The sequence below is a fragment of the Melospiza melodia genome, chromosome 31 (assembly GCF_035770615.1).
Source record: "Melospiza melodia melodia isolate bMelMel2 chromosome 31, bMelMel2.pri, whole genome shotgun sequence".
Lineage (NCBI taxonomy): Eukaryota > Metazoa > Chordata > Aves > Passeriformes > Passerellidae > Melospiza > Melospiza melodia.
Window position 1 is genome coordinate 169,569 of NC_086224.1, and position 18,301 is coordinate 187,869.

Below are 18,301 nucleotides of genomic sequence, written 5' to 3' on the forward strand. Positions count from 1 at the left end.
ACAGACGGGGGCTCCAGGACCCCCCTGCCCCGTTCCCCCAAGGCAGCAGCCGCAGTAGAGAGCGATAGATATTTATATAAATATTTGGGGCTGTACAAGTGAGGAGGGGGAGTGCAGGGGGGGCTGTGGGGGCACGCAGGTCACAGGCCCGGGGGGGCGGTGGGCCGGGGGGGCCCCTCGCCGCTGCCTGAGTGATCGAGCTCCGCGCTGTCGCAGTCCGAGTCCTCGGAGACCTGGGGACACGGCAGTGCGACGGCCTGGGGATGGGGACAGGGACCCCCACCCACCCCGCGGGGGCCACGCCTGGGGACAGGGACCCCCAACCCACCCCGCGGGGGCCACGCCTGGGGACAGGGACCCCCAACCCACCCCGCGGGGGCCACGCCTGGGGACAGGGACCCCCACCCACCCCATGGGGGCCATTCCTGGGGACAGGGACCCCCACCCACCCCGCGGGGGCCACGCCTGGGGACAGGGACCGCCAACCCCACCCCACGGGGGCCACTCCTGGGGATGGGACCCCCACCCACCCCATGGGGGCCATGCCTGGGGATAGGGACCCCCACCCACCCCACGGGGGCCACGCCTGGGGACAGGGACCCCCAACCCACCCCACGGGGGCCATTCCTGGGGATGGGACCCCCACCCACCCCGCGGGGGCCACGCCTGGGGACAGGGACCCCCACCCACCCCATGGGGGCCATTCCTGGGGATAGGGACCCCCACCCACCCCACTGGGGCCACGCCTGGGGACAGGGACCGCCAACCCCACCCCACGGGGGCCATTCCTGGGGATGGGACCCCCACCCACCCCATGGGGGCCATGCCTGGGGATAGGGACCCCCACCCACCCCATGGGGGCCATGCCTGGGGATGGGACCCCCACCCACCCCACGGGGGCCACGCCTGGGGACAGGGACCCCCAACCCACCCCACGGGGGCCATGCCTGGGGATGGGACCCCCACCCACCCCACGGGGGCCATTGCTGGGAGGCCCTACAGACCCCCTTCCCTTTGCCAATCCCACCCCACGGGGGCCATTCTGGGGTGAACAGGGACCTCCTTCCCTTTGCCACCCCACTGTGGGGGTTTGGGGACCCCCACCCCATGGGCACCATTCCTGGGGCCCTGTGGATCCTCTTCCCCTTGCCAAACCCATCTGGGGGGCTCAGGGGACCCCCACCCCATGGGGATCATTCCTGTGGGAAAGGGACCTCCTTCCCTTTGCCCCCCCACCCCATAGGGTCCATTCCTGGGGGCCCTGTGGAGCCCCTTCCCTTCGCCAACCCCATCTGGGGGGCTCGGGGGGCCCCCACTCCCCGGTGCCCGCCCCTGGGTGGGGGTCTCACCTTGGTGGGGCTGAGCCCCCCGTGCCGGCGGCCGGGCCCGTCGGGCGGGGCCGCGTCCAGCGGGATCTCGGAGCCCTGGGACAGCAGATCCTCGGAGCGGTCATCGGGGCGCTCGTCCGTGTTGGTGCTGCCCACGTCGGGCGTGGCGCTGTGCGACGGCTCGCTCGTGTGGCCCTCGTCGCCGTCGCCGTCCGAGAAGTTCTCCGAGCTGAAGGTGGACAGCGACTGGCGCTTGCTCATCCCCGGGGGCCACCTGGGCAGGGGGCGGGCGGTGAGCGCGGGGGGCTCCAGCCCCCGCAGCGCTGCCCGTGTGCCCGGGCGGGGGTCGCACCCACCTCTGCCGCAGCGGCAGCTCCACCTCGCTGTCCACCTCGCCCTCCTCTTCCTCCGACGAGACCCCCCGTTTCTGGGGGCGCAGGGAGGGGGTCCTGGGCTCCTCCTGAGGCCCCTCGGGAAGGACCCCCAGTGCTGACCCGCCCCCACCCCGCCAGGGACCCGGCAGTGCTGACGCCCCCTCCCCCAAGGATCCATCCCCCCTCCCGCTTTGGGACGGCCCTGGGGTCTCCTCCCCCCCCCCCCAAAAGGGCCGCGGGGTCGGGGGTCTCACCTGCCCGCGGGTGACGGCCGCCCGGTACAGCAGGGCCGCGGGGGTCAGGTGCGTCCCGGCCGCGCCTCGGCCCCCCCGGCCGGCGCCGCTCTCCCGCTCGGGCTCCCCGGGCGTGGGGGGCTGCGCCGGGGGCGACCCCTGGCTGCCCGAGGCGCCCTCGGGCCCCGCGTCGGGCTCGGCGGCCGGCGGCGCGCCCGCGGCCTCCAGGGTGCCCCCGAGGATGTCGGGGCTGGCGGCGGCGGCGGGGGCGCCCCGCGGGGTCCCGGCCTCGGGCCCCGGCTCCGCGCAGCCCCCCCGCGGCCCCGCCTTGCGGTGGCGGCCCTTGGCGCGGCGGCTGCGCCCGGGGGACGGGGGGCCCTTGGGACACCCCGGCAGCGCCACCTGCGCCATGGCCGCGTCCAGCTTGGGCAGCAGCACCTCCGGCTTCAGGATGTCGGGGCTGGCACGGGAGGGACAGGGGCGAGGCTGTGGGAGGGGATCCAGCACCGCCGCCCCGGGACAGCCGCGGCCCCGCAGAGCCCCCCTCCCTCCCCGGGACACCGGGCCTGCAGGACCGGAGCTCCCCCGAAGGACCCCGGCCCCCACTCCCAGGTCCCAAATGCACACCCGGAGCATTTCTCCCCTCAAGAACCCAGACACCCCCAGTCCCCTAAAAGACCCCAAATCCAGATTTCCCAACATCTGCACACCCAGAGCATCTCCCCCCTCCCCAAAGAGCCCAGACACCCCCACCCCAAAGAACGCCGTCCTCCCAGTCCCCTCAACGACCCCACAGCCAGGTCCCCAGACCTCCCCCCACCTGCTGGACCCACACATCCGTGCCCCCCAACCCAAATCCCCGGCACCCCCATTTACCCCCATCTCCCCCCGCCCCAAACGCCCCAAGGTGCCCCCCGAGGGACCCCCGCCCCCGCTCACCGCTTGCCGTGGGGCGAGAGCTTCTGGGGGACGTTTCGCTTCTTGATGAGGGTCTCGACGGCGTTGCCGTGCAGGAGCCCCCGCGGCACCCGCGGCTTGAAGAGCCCGGGGTAGCGCTTCTCCAGCGCCTGCTCCCGCCTGCACGGGCCACGCGTGGGCACCCGCGCCCCTGCCCGGGGCAAGCGGGGCCCGGGGGGCGGCCACGGCCGGGGGGGAGCGGCCACGGGGTCAGGGATCGCCATGGGGGGGACAAAGCGCTGGCCATGGGCAGGGAGTGACCATGGGATGGGCACAGAGGGTGCTGAGGGTGCTGTTGGGGGGTGTCATTTGTGGAGGGTTATGATTGGGGGTGTCATTTCAGGGATTCTGTTTGGGGGTGTTCTTTGGGAGGAGTGAAGTTTGGGGCTGTTATTTAGGGGAGTTTCTGTTTGGGGGTGTTATCTGTGGGGGCAGGTGTTTGGGGGCGCTGTTCGGGCGCTGCCCACCCACCTGAGCAGCTCCTTCTCCTTGAGCTCCAGCTGCAGCATGAGGGCGCTCAGCTCCATGTACAGGTTGTTGGCGCGCTCCAGTTTCCGCTCGTAGTGCTCCCGGATGTCCAGAGCGTGCCTGGGGACACGCGTGGCGTCAGCACCGCGCGGGGGACAGGGACAGCAGGGACAGGGACAGCAGGGACAGGGATAGCGAGCTAACGGGACAGCAGGGACAGGGACAGCAGGGGCAGGGACAGCAGGGGCAGGGACAGCAGGGACAGGGACAGCGAGCTAACGGGACAGCAGGGACAGGGACAGCAGGGGCAGGGACAGCAGGGGCAGGGACAGCGGCCCAGCGCCCTCCCTGTGCCCCGCCAGCCCCTGCTGCCCCCCGGTCCCCTCCCAGCGCTCCCAGCACGGCCCCACCGCAGCTCCTCGCGCCGGCGGTTGATCAGCTCCTCCTCCAGCCGGTGCAGACACGTCCCCTCCGACTTGATCTTCTCGAAGTGCAGCTTCACCTCCTCCCGCCACTCGGCCTGCGGCACAGGGACAGCGCCGCCGTGACACCGGGCTCCGGCCACACCGGGCTCTGGTCACCACTGGGCTCCGGCCACCCTGGGCTCCGGCCACACCGGGCTCTGGCCACACCGGGCTCCGGCCACACCGGGCTCTGGCCACCCCAGGCTCCGGCCACACCAGGCTCCGGCCACACCGGGCTGCAGCCACACCGGGCTCCGGCCACACCGGGCTCCGGCCACACCGGGCTCCGGCCACACCGGGCTGCAGCCACACCGGGCTCCGGCCACACCGGGCTGCAGCCACACCAGGCTCCGGCCACACCGGGCTCCGGCCACACCGGGCTCCGGCCACACTGGGCTCTGGCCACCCCAGGCTCCGGCCACACCGGGCTCCGGTCACCCCGCGCATCCAGGGCGGCGGGCACTGCGGGCACTGCAGGCCCTGCCCAGCCGGAGGAAGGGGGTCCATGCTGCCGGGGTCGGTACCTGGGATTTGAAGTAGGTCTCCTGCGGGGTGGAGAGGACGTCGGCCGAGGCGATGTCGAGGTGCAGCAGGATCTGGCGGAAGGACGGGCGGTTCCGGGGTTTGCTGTTCCTGGGGGGAGGACACGGCGCTCAGGGGGGCTGGGGGGTCTCGGGGGGGTTCTGGGGGTGCTGAAGGTTTTGGGGACCAGGGGCAGAGAAGGGCGCACAGGGGTCCCCCCCTGCCCTGCCCACCCTGTCTGTGGCGGGGTCCCCCGTGGCACGGGTGCCCACAGAGGTGCCCAGGGTGTCCCTCGGGGTGGCCCCGCGGGCACTCACCAGCACTGGCGCAGCAGCACCTTGAAGCCGTCGGGGCAGCTGGAGGGCACGGGCAGGTGCAGGCTGTTGCTGCCCACGCCCCAGATGATGGCCGACGAGTCCACGTCCTTGTAGGGGATCTCGCCCGTCAGCAGCTCCCACAGCACCACCCCGAAGGACCTGTGGGCACCCGCGGGCCCCGTCACCCACGCAGGCCTCCTGCTGTCCCCTCACCTCTTCCCCCTCTGGTGACCCCAGAGTCCCCACTCCTGCAGTCCCTGATGTCCCCTGGCCCTGCCACGTCACTCCCATTGTCCCGTGTCCCAGTCTCTGCCCCCCCATGTCCCCGGTGTCCCTCAGTGTCCCCAGTGTCCCCGGTGTGCCTCAGTGTCCCTCAGTGTCCCCAGTGTGCCTCAGTGTCCCCAGTGTCCCTCAGTGTCCCTCAGTGTCCCCAGTGTCCCCGGTGTGCCTCAGTGTCCCTCAGTGTCCCCGGTGTGCCTCAGTGTCCCCAGTGTGCCTCAGTGTCCCCGGTGTGCCTCAGTGTCCCTCAGTGTCCCTCAGTGTCCCTCAGTGTCCCTAGTGCCTCAGTGTCCCTCAGTGTCCCCAGTGTCCCTCAGTGTCCCCCAGTGTCCCTCAGTGTCCCCAGTGTCCCTCAGTGTCCCTCAGTGTCCCCAGTGTCCCTCAGTGTCCCTCAGTGTCCCTAGTGCCTCAGTGTCCCTCAGTGTCCCCAGTGTCCCTCAGTGTCCCTCAGTGTCCCTAGTGCCTCAGTGTCCCTCAGTGTCCCCAGTGTCCCTCAGTGTCCCCCAGTGTCCCTCAGTGTCCCCAGTGTCCCTCAGTGTCCCTCAGTGTCCCCAGTGTCCCTCAGTGTCCCTCAGTGTCCCTAGTGCCTCAGTGTCCCCCAGTGTCCCCAGTGTCCCCAGTGTCCCTCAGTGTCCCTCAGTGTCCCTCAGTGTCCCCAGTGTCCCCAGTGTCCCCCAGTGTCCCCAGTGTCCCTCAGTGTCCCCAGTGTCCCCAGTGTCCCCAGTGTCCCCCAGTGTCCCCGGTGTCCCTCAGTGTCCCCGGTGTCCCTCAGTGTCCCCAGTGTCCCCAGTGTCCCCCAGTGTCCCCGGTGTCCCTCAGTGTCCCCAGTGTCCCCGTGGCCTCACCAGATGTCCACCTTCTCGGAGACGGGCTCGTTGCGGATGACCTCGGGGGCCATCCAGGCCACGGTGCCGGCGAAGGACATCTTGGTGCTCTTGTCAATGAGCTCCTTGGAGGTGCCGAAGTCCGAGATCTTCACCACGTCGTCGTAGGTGATGAGCATGCTGGGGACACGCGCTCAGCGCCACGCCAATGACACGCCAACGACACGCCAACGGCACGGGCACGGCACCGCCGCGGGCATGCAACTGCTGCGGGCACCAGCGGGTCACGGCACGGCGGGGCCGGGCAGGGCAGGGGATGGCAGGCAGGGACAGGGGACAGCCAGCATGGGCAGGGACAGCGGTGACATGGACAGGGCACAGCACTGACACAGACACAGAACGGGACAGCACCCACACGGACACGGCGCTAGCGTGGGAAACCAATCAGATGGAACAATGCCGCCGTGGACGTGGCACCAGCATGGATGTGATTCCACAACGGACATGGCACTACCGTGGGCACAATGCCAGCATGGACACTGCTCCACCACGGGCACGGGTCTGTCCCGTGCCAGCACCGCTGTGCCGTGCACCCACCCCACGCACGGCCCCACGCCCGGGGGTCCCCGGTGCCCCTTTCCCTGTCCCCGGCTCACTTGGGCGATTTGAGGTCACGGTGGATGATCTTGTGCAGGTGCAGGTAGTTCATGCCGCCGGCGATGCCCATGGACCAGTCGACCAGCAGCGAGGGCGTGACCTTGCGGCCGGCGCGCAGCACCTCGTAGAGCTGGCCCTGGGCGCAGAACTCCATGATGATGCAGTAGCAGGGGGCCTGGGTGCACACGCCCCTGCGGGCACAGCGCCGCCTCAGCGCCCGCGGGGCCACCGGGGCCACCGGGGCCACAGGGGACACCCAGCACGGTGCCCCGGGCCGCGGTGGCCGTGACCTCTGTGGCCGTGCCCATGCTGGGCACCGTGTCCACGCCGTGCCCATTCCATGTGCATGCCATGCCTGTGCCATGTGCGTTCCATGTCCATGCCGCGTCCATTCCATGTGCATTCCATGTCCATTCCATGTCCATGCTGTGCCCATTGTGTCCATGCTGTGTCCATGCCATGTGTATGCTGTGTCCATGCCATGTGCATTCCATGTCCATGCCATGTCCATTCCATGCCCGTTCCATGTCCATGCCGTGCCCATTCCATGTCCACGCCATATCCATGCTGCGCCCATTCCATGTCCATGCAGTGCCCATGCTGTGCCCATGCCCTGTCCATGCCACGTCCATTCCATGCCCATGCCATGCCCATGCCATGCCCATGTCCCATTCCTGCAGTGTCCCCCTGTCCGTGCTGTCCCTTCCCGTGCTGTCCCCGTGCCCGCAGTGTCCCCGTGCCCATGCTGTCCCCGTGCCGCGGTGCCAGCAGCCCCTCTCACTTGAAGGTGATGATGTTGGGGTGCTTGAGCTTGCGCAGGTGTTTGATGTCGGTCTCCTTGAGGTCCCGCACCTTCTTCACGGCCACCTCCTCGCCGTGGAAGCGGCCCAGGAACACGGCGCCCTGCGCGCCGCTGCCCACCCACTGCAGGTCCAGGATCTCCTCGAACGGCACCTCCCAGGGGTCTGCGGGCACGGGGGGCGGGCACCCACGGCTCAGCAGGACCCCCACCATGGCACCCACGGCTCAGCACATGGCACCCACAGCCCCCTGGAACCCCCACACATGGCACCCACAGCTCTGCACATGGCACCCCCACCATGGCACCCAGAGCCCCCCGGTACCCCCAGCCCGGGCACCCCCACACCCACACCCCTCCTTTGCCCCCCACACCCCTGGTTTTGCCCTTCACCCCCTCTTTTCTCCTCACACCCCGCCTTTACGCCCTTGGACCCTGCTTTGAAGCTCCTTTGCCCCCTCACCCCCGTTTACCCCTTTCCCCCATTCTTTACCCGTTTACCCCTTTCTCCCGGTGCCCCCGGTGCCCCCGGTGCCCCGGCGCTCACCCTCGGGCGGGTGCTTGTGCTCGGCCGCGTACGCTTTGCCGATCATGGTCCACACGGGCTTGAGGCAGCCGAAGAGCCCCTCGAGGAAGCCGCCCCCGGCCTGGCAGCGCAGGTGGGCGGCGTCGGCCGCCAGCGGCCCCGCGGCCTCGGGGCCGAGCTCGGGGCCCCGGGCGCCCCCGCGGCGGGGCCAGGCCTCGGGGGGCGCGCTGGGCGCCGGCAGCACATCCCGCAGCACGCACTGCGTGGGGGTCAGCTCCTGCTCGGGGGTCCCGTCCGACGGCAGCGCCAGCGACGGCGACGGGGTGCGGGTCTCGTGCAGGCAGGCCATGGGGCTGGGGGCGAGGGGCAGCGGGGATGGAGACCCCCAAATCGGGGTGAGGGGGCAGCGGGGACGGGGCAGGCAGGCCATGGGGCTGGGGTGAGGGGGCAGCGGGGCACCCCCAGAACTGGGGCGAGCGGGCAGCGGGGCCCTGGGCACCCCCGGAACTGGCGGTGACCCCACACGCGTGTGTGACCCCCCCGTGCCCGCGGGACCCCCAAACACGCGTGTGACCCCTCTGCCCCCCCCACCGCCCCTCCCGCCGGGCCACCCCCGGGCACGCTCGGGGTAAACTGAGGCACGAGGGGTCCCCGGGAGGCGGGGGGGGGGGACGATCGCCATGGCAACAGCGCGGCCGGCGATGATGTCATCACTGGAATTGGGGGGTTGGGGCGGGGGAGGGGCCGAGCGTCACCCCGAGGGACCCGCGGGGGAGGGGGCGCCTCCCGCCCCTCCAGGTGTCGCGCGTGTCCCCCCGCGGTGACATCACGTCACACGGTGACGTCATCCCGGTAAGGGATGGGGCCTCCCCCCTCCCACCCCCGGGGAAACTGAGGCAGGAGCGGGGGGCGCGACCCGGGGGGGGCCGGGACAGAGCGGGGGGGGCGGCACTGGCGACAGGCGACAGCGCCGGGCCCGTGTCGCGACAGCGCAGCGCGGGAGGAGGGAGCGGGGGCGGAACAGCGCCCCCGCCGGCGCGTCGTGTCGGGACATGGCGCCCTGTCGCGACATGGGGGGGGTGACAGGGGCAGGGGGGGCTGGGGGGGCACGCGCGTGCACAGGGGGGTTGCGCGCTCCGGGGGAACCCGCGGGCACGCGCAGGGCCCGGCGGGCGCGCGCACACGCACCTCCGCCGTTTGCACGCGCGCGTGCAAGGGGTCACGAGCGCGCGCACGGCCGGGGGGGGATGGGAATGGGGGGGGGGGTCAGGCGCGTGCACGCGCGCGTGCAAGGGGGGGTCACGCGCGTGCAAGAGGCCGCGCGCATCCCCTCCCCCCCCCCCCGGTCCCCCCGGCCCCCCCGCGCCCAGGGGGGAGGGGAGGGCGCGGCCCCCCGGGCCTGGGGGGGTCCCGGTGATTGATGGGGGGGTCCCGAGCCCCCCCCGCGCCCCCCCGGCGCCGCCGCCCCCTCCCCATCCCGCGCATCCCGGCCCTGCCCCCTCCCCATCCCGGTACCTGGGGGGCTCCGGGCCCTGCCCGGGGGCGCCGCTGCTGCCGGGGGGTCCCGGCGGGTCCCGGGGCCGGGGGGGCCCGGCGCTGCCCGTGCTGCGGGGCTGGGCCCGGCGGGCGGGGCCGGTACCGGGGCCGGGGCCGCGGTCGGGGCGAGCGGCGAGAACGGCCCCGCCCGACGGGAACGGCCCCGCCCCGGCCCCGCCCCGCGCACCGGAGAGACCGGCACGGGCACCGGGAGCCCCCCCGGCTGCGCCCCGGCACCGCGGTGCTGCACCGGGACCCGGCCGGGACCGCAACGGAACCCCGGTACCGCCCCGGGAACCGCCGCAGCGGAGAGACCGGCACCGGGACCCCGATACCGCACCGGAACCCGGATAACGCACCGGGACCCCGATACCGCACCGGAACCCGGACACCGCACCGGGACCCCGATACCGAACCGGGACCCCGATACCGCACCGGGACCCGGATAACGCACCGGGACCCGGACACCGAACCGGGACCCCGATACCGAACCGGGACCCCGATACCGCACCGGGACCCGGATAACGCACCGGGACCCGGACACCGAACCGGGACCTCGATACCGAACCGGGACCCGGATAGAGACTGGCACCGGGCCCGGATACCGCACCGGGACCCGGATACCGAACTGGGCCGAGATACTGAGCGGGACCTGCGCTCTGACACCGGCATCGCTCCCGGGCCTGCACCGGCACCGGCACCGGCACCTCCCGGCGTCAGCACCGGGACTCCAGCCCCGGCCCTGCCGGTGCCGCCGTGACCCCGCCGGTACCGACACCAGCACCGGGCGCAGCAGCGCACGGGGCACCGGGGCCAGCCCAGTGCTCCCAGTACGGTGTCCCAGTGCTCCCAGTGCCAGCCCAGTGCTCCCAGTACGGTGTCCCAGTGCTCCCAGTGCCAGCCCAGTGCTCCCAGTACGGTGTCCCTCCATCCCCAGCGCTCCCGGTGTGATCTCAGCGCTCCCACTCTGACCCGTGCCACCTCTGCCCCACTGTCCCCGCTGTCCCCATGTCCCACTGTCCCCATGTCCCAACTGTCCCCCATGGTCCTCATTGTCCCCATTATCCCCCACTGTCTCCACTGTTCGCACTGTCCCCATTGTCCCCCATCTACGCACTGTCCCCACTGTCCCCATTCTCCCCCATTACCCACATTATTCCCCTGTCTCCACTGTTCGCACAGTCCCCATTGTCCCCACAGTCCCCACCGCCCCCATTGTCCCCATTAACCCCCATTATTCCCCACTGTCCCTCACTGTCCCCATTATCCCCCACTGTCTCCACTGTCCCCATTGTCCCCTGACCCCTCTCGGGGGAAACTGAGGCACGGCCCCCTTCCCGCCCCTCCAGCACCACGTGACCCCGCTTCCCGCCTCCTCCGCGCTCCCGCCCTCCCCTTGGCGCGGGGGGTTATGGGAAGCGTAGTCCTCCGGCGGGCTGGCGGGGGCTGCGCGCGCTGCGGGCGGACTACAGTTCCCATCGCCCCCCGCGCGGCGCGGCGCTCCCGTGATGCCGCGCGCCCCCTGGCGGCGCGGGCGGCGGCCGGAGCGGCGGGGATGAGCGAGGAGGGGGCGGGCGGGGCCCGGCGGAGCGGCGGCGCCTTCCCCAGGTACCGGGACCCCCGGGGCTGCCCGGGGCCCTGCGGCACCGCCCGGCACCGCCGGGGCCCTCCGGGGCTGCCCGGCACCGCCCGGGCCCCGCGCTGGCGGCGGCGGGCGGGGGGCGGCGGCGGCCTAGGCCGGGCTCGGGCGGGGAGGGGAGAGGGAGGGGGGACAGGGCTGTGCCGGCGGTGTGGGACGGTGCCGCCCCTGCCCGTGTCCCCGCGGTGTGGGACAGTGCCATCCCTGACCGTGTCCCCGCGGTGTGGCACTGCCACCCCTGTCCCCGTGTCCCCGCGGTGTGGGACAGTGCCATCCCTGTCCCCGTGTCCCCGCGGTGTGGCACTGCCATCCCTGTCCCCGTGTCCCCGCGGTGTGGCACTGCCATCCCTGACCGTGTCCCCGCGGTGTGGCACTGCCACCCCTGCCCGTGTCCCCGCGGTGTGTGGCACTGCCATCCCTGTCCCCGTGTCCCGGCGCTGTGTGGCACTGCCATCCCTGTCCCCGTGTCCCCGCGGTGTGGCACTGCCATCCCTGCCCGTGTCCCCGCGGTGTGTGGCACTGCCACCCCTGCCCGTGTCCCCGCGGTGTGGCACTGCCACCCCTGCCCGTGTCCCCGCGGTGTGGCACTGCCATCCCTGCCCGTGTCCCCGCGGTGTGTGGCACTGCCATCCCCGTCCCCGTGTCCCCGCGGTGTGGGACAGTGCCATCCCTGCCCGTGTCCCCGCGGTGTGGCACTGCCACCCCTGCCCGTGTCCCCGCGGTGTGGCACTGCCATCCCTGACCGTGTCCCCGCGGTGTGTGGCACTGCCATCCCTGCCCCCGTGTCCCCGCGCTGTGTGGCACTGCCATCCCTGTGCCCGTGTCCCGGCCGTGGCTCGCGTGTGTCCCAGCTGGCAGTGCCACACCCCCGCGCCGTGCCGGGGTTCCATCCGTGTCCCTGTGTCCCCAGGCTGTGTGGCAGTGCCACCGCTTCCCCTCACACTGCTGGGGCTCCATCCCCGTCCCCGTGTCACCGCATCACGCACAAATGCCACCCCATGTCCCCCCCGTGTCCCGGTCCCCGCCGTGCCCCTGTCCGTGTGCCCGTGTGCCCGTGTCGCTGACGGTGTCGGTGTCCCCGCAGCCTGGAGCAGATGGTGGCGGCCAGCCCCGGCAAGACGCCCATCAGCCTCCTGCAGGAGTATGGCACTCGCCTAGGCCGCACCCCGGGCTACGACCTGCTCAAGGCCGAGGGCCAGGCGCACCAGCCCAACTTCACCTTCCGCGTCACGCTCGGGGACATCAGCTGCACCGGTGCGACCCCGGGGAGCCCCACAGACACCCTGTCCCTGCTGTCCCCTCCCTGTCCCTCTTGTCCCCTTGGGGACATCACTGTGCCACTGACCCCGAACCTCCCCACGTCCCCTGTGTGTCCCTGCTGTCCCTGAGTGTCCCCTGAGTGTCCCTGATGTCCCCTGTGTGTCCCCCAGGGCAGGGTCCCAGCAAGAAGGCGGCCAAGCACAAGGTGGCCCTGAGTATCCCCAGTGTCCCCCGTGTCCCCTGAGTGTCCCCTGTGTGTCCCTGCTGTCCCTGATGTCCCCTGTGTGTCCCCCAGGGCAGGGTCCCAGCAAGAAGGCGGCCAAGCACAAGGCGGCCGAGGTGGCCCTGAGGCTGCTCAGAGGGGGGGGGGCCATGCTGGAGCCCCTGGAGCACAGGTGGGGCTGGGGGCGCTGGGGGGGGGCTCTGTGGGTACCCGGGTTTGGGGGGCTCTGTGGGGAGGGGGTACCCAAAGGGGGCCGGGGGGTCCTGCGGGGTGTGAGGGCTCTGCTGAGCTCGGGGGGGGCTCCCAGGGGAGTCTGGGGGGGTCTGGGTACTCTGGGGGTTATGGGGGGTCCAAGGAATTTGGGGTTCCGGGGGGTCTGGGGGCTCCCAGGGCAGGTTGGGGGTCCCGGGAGGGGTCTGGGCAGTCTGGCGGTGCCTGGGGGGCTCCGGGGGGATGCCCATAATGCCGGGGGGGTCTCTGGGTTCCAGGGGGCTCTGGGGGGATGCCCATAATGCCGGGGGGGTCTCTGGGTTCTGGGGGGGCTGGGGGTCCCGCAGTGCCTGTGGGGGTCTCTGGGTTCCAGGGGGGGCTGGGGGGATGCCCGTAATGCCGGGGGGGGTCTCTGGGTTCTGGGGGGGCTGGGGGGATGCCCATAATGCCGGGGGGGTCTCTGGGTTCCGGGGGGGCTGGGGGTCCCGCAGTGCCCGTGGGGGTCTCTGGGTTCCAGGGGGCTCCGGGGGGATGCCCGTAATGCCGGGGGGGTCTCTGGGTTCTGGGGGGGCTGGGGGTCCCGCAGTGCCTGTGGGGATGTCTCTGACCCCTGCCCCCCCCAGCTCTCCGTTCCCCCCGGAGCCCCCCATGGAGCCCGGCCCCGCCGCGCCCCCCCCCGGCCCCGCCCGCGGCCCCGCCCGCGCCCAGGTAAGGGGGGCCCCGAGTGCCCCCCCCAGTGCCCCCCGACCCCCCTGACCCCCCTGTGCCCCCCGTGCCCCCCAATGGGGCCCCGTGTGCCCCCCCCAGTGCCCCCCGACCTCCCTGTGCCCCCCAATGGGGCCGTGGGTGCCCCCTGTGCCCCCTGTGCCCCTCAATGGGGCCCCGTGTGCCCCCCCCCCAGTGCCCCCCAACCCCCCCTGTGCCCCCCATGGGCTGTGGGTGCCCCCTGACCCCCCTGTGCCCCACAGGGGCCCCCCCCTGGAGATGAAGGCGCCGGTGTCCCCCCCCCAGGCCGAGTGTAACCCCGTGGGGGCTCTGCAGGTGGGTGCCACCCCCGGGAGGGGACACGGGGACACCACAGGGGACACCAACCCCCCCTGCGCCCGGCCGGGGTGGGGGGACACGGCCCTGGGGGGGCACCTCCCCCATTGTGGGGTGGGGGGACACGGTGGGGGTTGGGGGCTCTTGTCCTTTTTGGGGACAGTTGTGGGGATAGTCACCTCCTTCTGGGGACAGTCACCTCCTTTTTGGGGCCAATTATCCCCTTTTAGGGACAGTCATTCCCCTTTTGGGGCTGATTATCCCCATTTAGGGACAGTTACCTCCATTTAGGAGCTGCTCATCCCCATCTAGGGATGGTTATTCCCCTTTTGGGGCTGCTCATCCCCATTTAGGGACAGTTATTCCTGCTCTGGGTGGGTTATCCCTCTTTTGGGGACAGTTATCCCTGTTTTGGGCCGGTTATCCCCGTTTTGGGCCGGTTATCCCCGTTTCGGGGCCGGTTATCCCCATTTTGGGGCCGGCTGTCTCAGGTTTGGGCCGGTTATCCCCGTTTTGGGGCTGGTTATCCCCGTTTTGGGGCTGGTTATCCCCGTTTTGTGCCAGTTTTCCCCGTTTGGGGCCGGTTATCCCCGTTTTGGGCCGGTTATCCCCGTTTCGGGGCCGGTTATCCCCGTTTTGGGCCGGTTATCCCCGTTTTGTGCCAGTTTTCCCCGTTTTGGGCCGGCTGTCTCAGGTTTGGCGCGCGTTGCCCGCCGATGGGGGCTCGGGGCTGTCCCCCCATGGCGTGGCGGTGTCCCCAGCGCTGTCCCTGTCCCCGTGTCCCCTCAGGAGCTGGTGGTGCAGAAGGGCTGGCGCCTGCCCGAGTACACGGTGACGCAGGAGTCGGGGCCGGCGCACCGCAAGGAGTTCACCATGACGTGCCGGGTGGAGCGCTTCGTGGAGATCGGTGAGGGCGGCGCGGGGGTCCCGGGGGTCCCGGGCAGGGCTCCGGGGGTCCCGGCTCACCCCCGGCCCCCCGCAGGCAGCGGCACCTCCAAGAAGCTGGCCAAGCGCAACGCGGCCGCCAAGATGCTGGTGAGGATCCACAACGTGCCCATGGAGCCGCGCGACGGCAGCGAGGCCGAGGGCGAGGAGGACCAGTTCAACATGGTACTGGGGGCACTGGGGGGGAAACGGCCACCCAGAGACACCCAGAGCCATCCCCGGGGTCACCCAGAGCCACCCAGAGACACCCAGAGTCACCCAGAGACACCCAGAGATACCCAAAGACACCCTGGGTCACTCAGAGACACCCAGGGTCACCCAGAGCCATCCCCGGGGTCACCCAGAGCCACCCAGAGTCACCCAGAGTCACCCCAGAGTCACCCAGAGTCACCCAGAGACACCCAAAGACACCCTGGGTCACTCAGAGACACCCCTGGGTCACCCAGAGCCATCCCCGGGGTCACCCAGAGCCACCCTGGGTCACCCAGAGCCACCCAGAGTCACCCAGAGTCACCCAGAGTCACCCCAGAGTCACCCCAGAGTCACCCAGAGCCCCCCAGAGCCACCCCACAGTCCCCAGAGTCCCCCTGGGTCACCCAGAGCCCCCCGAGTCCCCTGTGCCCCCTGCTCCAGGCCGTGGGGAGGGCCCCCCCTGTGTTTGGGGTTCTGGGTGGTTCTGGGGGGGTCCCGCCGTTCCCAGGGGGGTTCCCGCCCCTCGGGGGGCTCGGGACGGAGCCGGGGCTGGGCGGGTCCCCGAGCCCCCCGTGCCGTGCCCCTCCCCAGACGTGCCCGCGGCTGGAGGGGCTGCGGGGCCGCGCCCCCGGCTGCACGTGGGACGCGCTGCGCAACTCGGCGGGCGAGAAGCTGGGCCAGCTGCGGGGCCGGGCCGCCAGCGCCGCCGCAACGGGGGGCGCCTGCGCGCTGCTGCAGGAGCTCTCGGAGGAGCAGAGCTTCGCCATCAGCTACCTGGACATCGGTGAGCCCCGAGCCCCTCAGCCCTGCCCGGAGCCCCCTCAGCCCCGCCCTGTGCCCCCTTAGCGCTGCCCGGAGCCCTCAGCCCTGCCCGGAGCCCCCTCACCCCTGCCCTGTGCCCCTCAGCCCAGCCCTGTGCCCCTCAGCCCTGCCCTGTGCCCCTCAGCCCTGCCCTGTGCCCCCTCAGCCCTGCCCCGTGCCCCTCAGCCCTGCCCCGAGCCCCCCAGCCCAGCCCTGTGCCCCCCAGCCCTGCCCTGTGCCCCTCAGCCCTGCCCTGTGCCCCCCAGCCCTGCCCTGTGCCCCCTCAGCCCTGCCCTGTGCCCCCCAGCCCTGCCCTGTGCCCCCTCAGCGCTGCCCTGTGCCCCCCAGCCCTGCCCGGTGCCCCCTTAGCGCTGCCCGGAGCCCCCTCAGCCCAGCCCTGTGCCCCCCAGCCCTGCCCGGTGCCCCTCACCCCTGCCCTGTGCCCCCCAGCCCTGCCCCGTGCCCCTCAGCCCTGCCCTGTGCCCCTCCAGCCCAGCCCTGTGCCCCTCAGTCCTGCCCTGGCCCCCTCAGCTCTGCCCGGTGCCCCCTCAGCCCTGCCCCGTGCCCCTCAGCCCAGCCCTGTGCCCCCTCAGCCCTGCCCTGTGCCCCTCAGCCCTGCCCTGTGCCCCTCAGCCCTGCCCTGTGCCCCCTCCTGCCCTGTGCCCCTCAGCCCTGCCCTGTGCCCCCCAGCCCTGCCCTGTGCCCCCTCAGCCCTGCCCGGTGCCCCTCAGCCCTGCCCTGTGCCCCCTCAGCCCTGCCCTGTGCCCCCCAGCCCTGCCCTGTGCCCTCCAGCCCTGCCCGGTGCCCCCTCCTGCCCTGTGCCCCCTCAGCCCTGCCCTGTGCCCCCTCCTGCCCTGTGCCCCTCAGCCCTGCCCCGTGCCCCTCAGCCCTGCCCGTGCCCCTCAGCCCTGCCCGGTGCCCCCTTAGCGCTGCCCTGTGCCCCTCAGCCCTGCCCTGTGCCCCTCAGCCCTGCCCTGTGCCCCCCAGCCCTGCCCTGTGCCCCCCAGCCCTGCCCTGTGCCCCCTCCTGCCCTGTGCCCCCTCAGCCCTGCCCTGTGCCCCCCAGCCCTGCCCTGTGCCCCCTCAGCCCTGCCCGGTGCCCCCTCAGCCCTGCCCGGTGCCCCTCAGCCCTGCCCTGTGCCCCCTCCTGCCCTGTGCCCCTCAGCCCTGCCCTGTGCCCCTCAGCCCTGCCCTGTGCCCCTCAGCCCTGCCCTGGCCCCTCAGCCCTGCCCTGTGCCCCCTCAGCCCTGCCCGTGCCCCTCAGCCCTGCCCTGTGCCCCTCAGCCCTGCCCTGTGCCCTCCAGCCCTGCCCTGTGCCCCCTCAGCCCTGCCCGTGCCCCTCAGCCCTCCCCGTGCCCCTCAGCCCTGCCCTGTGCCCCTCAGCCCTGCCCTGTGCCCCCTCAGCCCTGCCCTGTGCCCCTCAGCCCTGCCCGGTGCCCCCCAGCCCTGCCCGGTGCCCCCCAGCCCAGCCCGGTGCCCCCTCCTGCCCGGTGCCCCCCAGCCCTGCCCCGTGCCCCCTCAGCCCTGCCCTGTGCCCCGCGGGTGCCCTGGGGGTGCCCGGGGCCGTGGGTGACCCGCTGTGCCCGCAGACGCGCTGAGCCTCAGCGGGCTGCACCAGTGCCTGGTGGAGCTCTCCACGCAGCCGACCACGGTGTGCCACGGCTCGGCCCCGTCCCGCGACGGCGCCCGCGCCCAGGCGGCCCGGAACGCGCTGCAGTACCTGCGCATCATGGCCGGCGGCAAGTGAGCCCCGCGGGGCACTCCAGCCCTGCCCGGGGCACTCCAGCGCTGCCCGGGGCACTCCAGCCCTGCCCGGGGCACTCCAGCGCTGCCCGGGGCACTCCAGCCCTGCCCGGGGGGCAGTCTATCCCCTCCCGGGGCACTCCAGCGCTGCCCGGAGCAATCCAGCCCTGCCCGGGGCACTCCAGCCCTGCCTGGGGGGCAGTCCATCCCCTCCCGGGGCAGTCCATCCCCTCCCGGGGCACTCCAGCGCTGCCCGGGGCACTCCAGCCCTGCCCGGGGCAGTCCAGCTGTGCCCGGGGCACTCCAGCACTGCCCGGGGCAGTCCATCCCCTCCCGGGGCACTCCAGCCCTGCCCGGGGCACTCCAGCCCTGCCCGGGGCAGTCCAGCTGTGCCCGGGGCAGTCCATCCCCTCCTGGGGCAATGGAGCCCTGGCTGGGGCAGTCTATCCCCTCCCGGGGCAGTCGATCCCCTCTCGGGGCAGTCCAGCTGTGCCCGGGGCAGTCCATCCCCTCCCGGGGCAATCCAGCCCCGCCGGGGGTCACTCCAGCCCTGCCCGGGGCAGTCTATCCCCTCCCGGGGCAGTCCAGCCCTGCTCGGGGCAGTCCATCCCCTCCCGGGGCAGTCCAGCTGTGCCCGGGGCAGTCCATCCCCTCCCGGGGCAATCCAGCCCCGCCGGGGGTCACTCCAGCCCTGCCCGGGGCAATCCAGCCCTGCCCGGGGCAGTCGATCCCCTCCCGGGGCAGTCTATCCCCTCCCGGGGCAGTCCAGCCCTGCCCGGGGCACTCCAGCTGTGCCCGGGGCAGTCGATCCCCTCCCGGGGCAGTCCATCCCCTCCCGGGGCAGTCCATCCCCTCCCGGGGCAGTCCATCCCCTCCCGGGGCAGTCCAGCCCTGCCCGGGGCAATCCAGCCCTGCCCGGGGCAGTCCATCCCCTCCCGGGGCAGTCGATCCCCTCCCGGGGCAG

General features: G+C 72.6%; 2 protein-coding genes across 5 annotated transcripts; one reads left to right on the forward strand and one right to left on the reverse strand.

Moving 5' to 3' along the window:
• Nucleotides 1-55: 55 nt before the first annotated feature.
• On the reverse strand, nt 56-9,320 carry MAP3K12 (mitogen-activated protein kinase kinase kinase 12). Of its 2 annotated transcripts, XM_063179337.1 has the most exons (14): nt 9,264-9,320; nt 7,770-8,101; nt 7,205-7,388; nt 6,423-6,614; nt 5,788-5,946; nt 4,664-4,822; nt 4,349-4,457; nt 3,771-3,880; nt 3,364-3,480; nt 2,875-3,012; nt 1,957-2,395; nt 1,685-1,755; nt 1,350-1,602; nt 56-233 (listed from the first exon to the last, which is right to left on the reverse strand). In XM_063179337.1, exons 2-14 carry the CDS (start codon nt 8,095-8,097, stop codon nt 141-143), a joined length of 2,352 nt encoding a protein of 783 aa, XP_063035407.1. In that variant the 5' UTR covers nt 8,098-8,101; nt 9,264-9,320; the 3' UTR covers nt 56-140. The 2 variants fall into 2 exon arrangements, with proteins under 2 accessions (XP_063035407.1, XP_063035406.1); XM_063179336.1 differs by lacking the exon at nt 9,264-9,320 and having other exon boundaries at nt 7,770-8,193.
• Nucleotides 9,321-10,836: 1,516 nt separating this feature from the next.
• Nucleotides 10,837-17,468, forward strand: TARBP2 (TARBP2 subunit of RISC loading complex). 3 transcript variants are annotated; one of them, XM_063179195.1, is made up of 9 exons: nt 10,837-10,892; nt 12,008-12,177; nt 12,479-12,578; nt 13,240-13,302; nt 13,555-13,657; nt 14,447-14,564; nt 14,640-14,767; nt 15,386-15,578; nt 17,184-17,468. In XM_063179195.1, the coding sequence occupies exons 1-9, from the start codon at nt 10,840-10,842 to the stop codon at nt 17,339-17,341; spliced, it is 1,086 nt and encodes a 361-aa protein (XP_063035265.1). In that variant the 5' UTR covers nt 10,837-10,839; the 3' UTR covers nt 17,342-17,468. The 3 variants fall into 3 exon arrangements, with proteins under 3 accessions (XP_063035265.1, XP_063035263.1, XP_063035264.1); XM_063179193.1 differs by lacking the exon at nt 13,240-13,302 and having other exon boundaries at nt 13,585-13,657; XM_063179194.1 differs by lacking the exons at nt 10,837-10,892; nt 12,008-12,177; nt 12,479-12,578 and having other exon boundaries at nt 13,298-13,324; nt 13,585-13,657.
• The last annotated feature ends 833 nt before the right edge of the window (nt 17,469-18,301 follow it).

Coding starts and splice junctions, on each gene's coding strand:
- TARBP2 (XM_063179195.1), top strand. CDS start 10,840: ATGAGCGAGGAGGGGGCGGGCGGGGCCCGGCGGAGCGGCGGCGCCTTC. Junction 10,893..12,007: donor AGCGGCGGCGCCTTCCCCAG/GTACCGGGACCC, acceptor GTGTCCCCGCAG/CCTGGAGCAGATGGTGGCGG. Junction 14,768..15,385: donor AGGAGGACCAGTTCAACATG/GTACTGGGGGCA, acceptor GCCCCTCCCCAG/ACGTGCCCGCGGCTGGAGGG.
- MAP3K12 (XM_063179336.1), bottom strand. CDS start 8,178: ATGGCCTGCCTGCCCCGTCCCCGCTGCCCCCTCACCCCGATTTGGGGG. Junction 3,481..3,770: donor CGCCGGCGCGAGGAGCTGCG/GTGGGGCCGTGC, acceptor GCGTGTCCCCAG/GCACGCTCTGGACATCCGGG. Junction 1,756..1,956: donor CGGCCGTCACCCGCGGGCAG/GTGAGACCCCCG, acceptor CTGCGCCCCCAG/AAACGGGGGGTCTCGTCGGA.